This window comes from Pseudophryne corroboree, chromosome 8, assembly GCF_028390025.1.
Source record: "Pseudophryne corroboree isolate aPseCor3 chromosome 8, aPseCor3.hap2, whole genome shotgun sequence".
In the NCBI taxonomy this organism is placed as follows: Eukaryota; Metazoa; Chordata; class Amphibia; order Anura; family Myobatrachidae; genus Pseudophryne; species Pseudophryne corroboree.
In genome coordinates this window covers 489,555,263-489,562,045 of record NC_086451.1, presented here as the reverse complement: position 1 = coordinate 489,562,045, position 6,783 = coordinate 489,555,263, and the positions used below count along the sequence as shown (strand labels likewise).

Below are 6,783 nucleotides of genomic sequence, written 5' to 3'. Positions count from 1 at the left end.
CCTAACCCCTAACACTCATGGAGAGGGGCAGGTAGGCAAGTATGCCCCCACCTGATCCTAACCCCAACAACCACCACCCACCCCACCCCCCTGATCCTAACCCTAACCCCCCGCCTGATCCTAAACCCCCAGCTGATCCTAACCCCTCCCCCCCGGCCTGATCCTAACCCTAACCCTCCTACCTGATCCTAACCGTAACCTTGCAGCTATAGCTGTGGTCGGGATGCCGGCATCTCTGTCAGTGGGGCTCGCAGTACACAGAGGGATGTATAACACTATACAATGCATACAATGTATACAATGCAGCATGAACACTGCCCCCTACAGCACAGAGACAGGAGAACACAGTCACGTGCACACGGAGAGGGCGGAGCAGAAATACCGCCCTCAGCTGACGTCACATCCGGGCCTTACTCCTGTCCTTGTGAGGAGGCGGGAGCGCGGGATACCGCACACGTAGCGCCCTTCCGGCTGTCTGGCTTCAACAACATGGCCGCCCGCCGGAGCGCTGCACTATGGACAATTTCCAGCGAAAGAAGCCAACATGCGTTCCTCTAGTGACACTAAAACCACGCGATGGCGGGTGCTGGTAAGATGGCGGCGCCTGTGCTGCATGTGTGGTGTGTGCAGGGTGTCACCGGGCATAGGGGTCTTATAGTGCGGTCTGTGTGTGTGCTGGTGTGGTGTTATATTGTGTGTGTGTGTGTGTATATATATATTTCTCTATCGTCCTAGTGGATGCTGGGGTTCCTGAAAGGACCATGGGGAATAGCGGCTCCGCAGGAGACAGGGCACAAAAAGTAAGCTTTTAGGATCACATGGTGTGTACTGGCTCCTCCCCCTATGACCCTCCTCCAAGCCAGTTAGATTTTTGTGCCCGGCCGAGAAGGGTGCAATCTAGGTGGCTCTCCTAAAGAGCTGCTTAGAAAAAGTTTTGTTAGGTTTTTTATTTTCAGTGAGTCCTGCTGGCAACAGGCTCACTGCATCGAGGGACTTAGGGGAGAGAAGTCAACTCACCTGCGTGCAGGATGGATTGGCTTCTTAGGCTACTGGACACCATTAGCTCCAGAGGGATCGAACACAGGCCCAGCCATGGAGTCCGGTCCCGGAGCCGCGCCGCCGACCCCCTTGCAGATGCCGAAGATGGAAGAGGTCCAGAAGCAGGCGGCAGAAGACTTTTCAGTCTTCCTGAGGTAGCGCACAGCACTGCAGCTGTGCGCCATTGTTGTCAGCACACTTCACACAGCGGTCACGGAGGGTGCAGGGCGCTGGGGGGGCGCCCTGGGCAGCAATGTATAATACCTTTTTATGGCTAAAAAATACATCACATATAGCCCTTGAGGCTATATGGATGTATTTAACCCCTGCCAGATCTCACAAACTCCGGAGAAGAGCCCGCCGAAATAGGGGGCGGGGCTTATTCTCCTCAGCACACAGCGCCATTTTCCTGCTCCGCTCCGCTGTGAGGAAGGCTCCCAGGACTCTCCCCTGCACTGCACTACAGAAACAGGGTAAAACAGAGAGGGGGGGCACTTATTTTGGCGATATTACTATATTTAAGCTGCTATAAGGATACAACACTTATATAGGGTTGTTCCCATATATATTATAGCGCTTGGGTGTGTGCTGGCAAACTCTCCCTCTGTCTCCCCAAAGGGCTAGTGGGGTCCTGTCTTCAATAGAGCATTCCCTGTGTGTCTGCTGTGTGTCGGTACGTGTGTGTCGACATGTATGAGGACGATGTTGGTGTGGAGGCAGAGCAATTGCCGGTAATGGTGATGTCACCCCCCAGGGAGTCGACACCGGAATGGATGGCTTTGTTTATGGAATTACGTGATAATGTCAGCACATTACAATAATCAGTTGACGACATGAGACGGCCGGAAAACCAGTTAGTACCTGCCCGGGCGTCTCAGACACCGTCAGGGGCTGTAAAACGCCCTTTACCTCAGTCGGTCGACACAGACACGGACACTGAATCTAGTGTCGACGGTGAAGAAACAAACGTATTTTCTCTATCGTCCTAAGTGGATGCTGGGGTTCCTGAAAGGACCATGGGGAATAGCGGCTCCGCAGGAGACAGGGCACAAAAAAGTAAAGCTTTTACCAGATCAGGTGGTGTGCACTGGCTCCTCCCCCTATGACCCTCCTCCAGACTCCAGTTAGATTTTGTGCCCGAACGAGAAGGGTGCAATCTAGGTGGCTCTCCTAAAGAGCTGCTTAGAGAAAGTTTAGCTTAGGTTTTTTACTTTACAGTGAGTCCTGCTGGCAACAGGATCACTGCAACGAGGGACTTAGGGGAGAAGTAGTGAACTCACCTGCGTGCAGAGTGGATTTGCTGCTTGGCTACTGGACACTAGCTCCAGAGGGACGATCACAGGTACAGCCTGGATGGTCACCGGAGCCGCGCCGCCGGCCCCCTTGCAGACGCTGAAGAGAGAAGAGGTCCAAAATCGGCGGCTGAAGACTCCTGAGTCTTCATAAAGGTAGCGCACAGCACTGCAGCTGTGCGCCATTTTCCTCTCAGCACACTTCACACAACAGTCACTGAGGGTGCAGAGCGCTGGGGGGGGCGCTCTGAGAGGCAAATAAAAACCTTATTAGAGGCAAAAAATACCTCACATATAGCCCACAGAGGCTATATGGAGATATTTAACCCCTGCCTAACTTCAAAAATAGCGGGAGACGAGCCCGCCGAAAAAGGGGCGGGGCCTATCTCCTCAGCACACAGCGCCATTTTCTCTCACAGAAAAGCTGGAGAGAAGGCTCCCAGGCTCTCCCCTGCACTGCACTACAGAAACAGGGTTAAAACAGAGAGGGGGGGCACTGATTTTGGCGATATTGTATATATATAAAAGATGCTATAAGGGAGAAACACTTATATAAGGTTGTCCCTATATAATTATAGCGTTTTTGGTGTGTGCTGGCAGACTCTCCCTCTGTCTCCCCAAAGGGCTAGTGGGTCCTGTCCTCTGTCAGAGCATTCCCGGTGTGTGTGCTGTGTGTCGGTACGTTATATGATCACGGCAATGAAGGAGGCTTTGCATATCTCTGATACTACAAGTACCACAAAAAGGGGTATTATGTGGGGGGTGAAAAAACTACCTGTAGTTTTTCCTGAATCAGAGGAATTGAATGATGTATGTGATGAAGCGTGGGTTAACCCAGATAGAAAAGTGCTAATTTCAAAAAAGTTATTGGCATTATACCCTTTCCCGCCAGAGGTTAGGGCGCGCTGGGAAACACCCCCTAAGGTGGATAAGGCGCTCACACCCTTATCAAAACAAGTGGCGTTACCGTCTCCTGATACGGCCGCCCTCAAGGATCCAGCTGATAGGAGGCTGGAAACTACCCTAAAAAGTATAAACACACACACATACTGGTGTTATACTGCGACCAGCCATCGCCTCAGCCTGGATGTGCAGTGCTGGGGTGGTCTGGTCGGATTCCCTGACTGAAAATATTGATACCCTGGATAGGGACAGTATTTTATTGACTTAAGAGCAATTAAAGGATGCTTTTCTTTATATGCGAGATGCTCAGAGGGATATTTGCACTCTGGCATCGAGAGTAAGTGCGATGTCCATATCTGCCAGAAGAAGTTTATGGACACGACAGTGGTCAGGTGATGCGGATTCCAAACGGCATATGGAAGTATTGCCGTATAAAGGGGAGGAATTATTTGGCGTCGGTCTATCGGATTTGGTGGCCACGGCAACTGCCGGGAAATCCACCTTTTTACCTCAGACCCCCTCCCAACAGAAAAAGACACCGTCTTTTCAGCCGCAGTCCTTTCGGTCCTATAAGAAGCGGGCAAAAGGACAGTCATATCTGCCCCGAGGCAGAGGAAAGGGTAAGAGAGGGCAGCAAACAGCTCCTTCCCAGGAACAGAAGCCCTCCGCGGGTTCTGCAAAGCCCTCAGCATGACGCTGGGGCTTTACAAGCGGACTCAGGAACGGTGGGGGGTCGACTCAAGAATTTCAGCGCGCAGTGGGCTTGCTCACAGGTGGACCCCTGGATCCTGCAGGTAGTATCTCAGGGTTACAGGTTGGAATTCGAGAAGTCTCCCCCTCGCCGGTTCCTAAAGTCTGCTTTGCCAACGTCTCCCTCAGACAGGGCGACGGTATTGGAAGCCATTCACAAGCTGTTTTCTCAGCAGGTGATAGTCAAGGTACCCCTCCTACAACAGGAAAAGGGGTATTACTCCACGCTATTTGTGGTACCGAAGCCGGACGGCTCGGTAAGACCTATTCTAAATCTGAAATCTTTGAACCTGTACATACAAAAATTCAAGTTCAAGATGGAATCACTCAGAGCAGTGATAGCGAATCTGGAAGAAGGGGACTTTATGGTGTCCCTGGACATAAAAGATGCTTACCTGCATGTCCCAATTTGCCCTTCACATCAAGGGTACCTCAGGTTCGTGGTGCAAAACTGTCATTATCAGTTTCAGACGCTGCCGTTTGGATTGTCCACGGCACCTCGGGTCTTTACCAAGGTAATGGCCGAAATGATGATTCTTCTGCGAAGAAGAGGCGTATTAATTATCCCTTACTTGGACGATCTCCTGATAAGGGCAAGGTCCAGAGAACAGCTGGAGGACGGAGTAGCACTAACCCAAGTAGTGCTGCAACAACACGGGTGGATTCTGAATTTTCCAAAATCTCAGTTGACCCCGACAACACGTCTGCTGTTCCTGGGAATGATTCTGGACACGGTTCAGAAAAAGGTGTTTCTTCCGGAGGAGAAAGCCAAGGAGTTATCCGAACTTGTCAGGAACCTCCTAAAACCAGGAAAAGTGTCTGTGCATCAATGCACAAGAGTCCTGGGAAAGATGGTGGCTTCTTACGAAGCAATCCCATTCGGCAGATTCCACGCACGAACTTTTCAGTGGGATCTGCTGGACAAAGGGTCCGGATCGCATCTGCAGATGCATCAGCGGATAACCCTATCGCCACGGACAAGGGTGTCTCTTCTGTGGTGGTTGCAGAGTGCTCATCTGTTAGAAGGCCGCAGATTCGGCATACAGGACTGGGTGCTGGTGACCACGGATGCCAGTCTGAGAGGCTGGGGAGCGGTCACACAGGGAAGAAACTTCCAGGGAGTATGGTCAAGCCTGGAGATGTCTCTTCACATAAATATACTGGAGCTAAGAGCGATTTACAATGCTCTTAGCCTGGCAAAACCCCTGCTTCAGGGTCAGCCGGTGTTGATCCAGTCGGACAACATCACGGCAGTCGCCCACGTAAACAGACAGGGCGGCACAAGAAGCAGGAGAGCAATGGCAGAAGCTGCAAGGATTCTTCGCTGGGCGGAAGATCATGTGATAGCACTGTCAGCAGTGTTCATTCCGGGACTGGACAACTGGGAAGCAGACTTCCTCAGCAGACACGATCTACACCCGGGAGAGGGGGGACTTCATCCAGAAGTCTTCCACATGATTGTGAACCGTTGGGAAAAACGAAAGGTGGATATGATGGCGTCTCGCCTCAACAAAAAACTGGACAGGTATTGCGCCAGGTCAAGAGACCCTCAGGCAATAGCTGTGGACGCTCTGGTAACACCGTGGGTGTTCCAGTCAGTGTATGTGTTTCCTCCTCTGCCTCTCATACCCAAAGTACTGAGAATTATACGGCAAAGGGGAGTAAGAACGATACTTGTGGCTCCGGATTGGCCAAGAAGAACTTGGTACCCGGAACTTCAGGAGATGATCACGGAAAATCCGTGGCCTCAACCTCTAAGACGGGACCTGATTCAGCAGGGACCGTGTCTATTCCAAGACTTACCGCGGCTGCGTTTGACGGCATGGCGGTTGAACGCCGAATTCTAAGGGAAAAAGGCATTCCAGAAGAGGTCATTCCTACACTGGTTAAAGCCAGGAAGGAGGTGACTGCACAACATTATCACCGCATTTGGAGAAAATATGTTGCGTGGTGTGAGGCCAGGAAGGCCCCCACGGAGGAATTTCAATTGGGTCGATTCCTACATTTCCTGCAAACAGGATTGTCTATGGGCCTCAAGTTGGGGTCCATTAAGGTTCAAATTTCGGCCCTGTCGATTTTCTTCCAGAAAGAATTGGCTTCAGTTCCTGAAGTCCAGACTTTTGTAAAAGGAGTACTACATATACAGCCCCCGGTTGTGCCCCCAGTGGCTCCGTGGGACCTTAATGTAGTTTTGGATTTTCTCAAATCCCATTGGTTTGAGCCACTCAAATCGGCGGATTTGAAATATCTTACATGGAAAGTAACCATGCTACTGGCCCTGGCTTCAGCCAGGAGAGTGTCAGAATTGGCGGCTTTATCGTATAAAAGCCCATATCTGATTTTCCATTCGGACAGGGCAGAACTGCGGACGCGTCCTCATTTTCTGCCTAAGGTGGTGTCAGCGTTTCACCTGAACCAGCCTATTGTGGTGCCTGCGGCTACTAGCGATTTGGAGGATTCCAAGTTGCTGGACGTTGTCAGGGCATTGAAAATATATATTCAAGGACGGCTGGAGTCAGAAAATCTGACTCGCTGTTTATACTGTATGCACCCAACAAGCTGGGTGCTCCTGCTTCTAAGCAGACGATTGCTCGTTGGATTTGTAGCACAATTCAACTTGCACATTCTGTGGCAGGCCTGCCACAGCCTAAATCTGTCAAGGCCCATTCCACAAGGAAGGTGGGCTCATCCTGGGCGGCTGCCCGAGGGGTCTCGGCATTACAACTCTGCCGAGCAGCTACGTGGTCGGGGGAGAACACGTTTGTAAAATTCTACAAATTTGATACCCTGGCTAAAGAGG

General features: G+C 51.3%; 1 protein-coding gene across 3 annotated transcripts in view; it reads left to right on the top strand.

Moving 5' to 3' along the window:
- The first annotated feature begins 394 nt into the window (after nucleotides 1-394).
- The window catches only part of LOC134949691 (DNA-directed RNA polymerase I subunit RPA34-like), a 31,820-nt gene continuing 25,431 nt past the window's right edge, over nucleotides 395-6,783 (top strand). The window contains exon 1 of one of the 3 annotated variants that reach the window (XM_063938446.1): nucleotides 395-620. In XM_063938446.1, coding sequence (XP_063794516.1) covers nucleotides 545-620 — 76 coding nt within the window. In that variant the 5' untranslated portion in view covers nucleotides 395-544. Of the gene's footprint in view, nucleotides 621-896; nucleotides 1,194-6,783 lie in introns of those variants that run through there. The other 2 variants (XM_063938447.1, XR_010183189.1) reach the window with 2 other exon arrangements.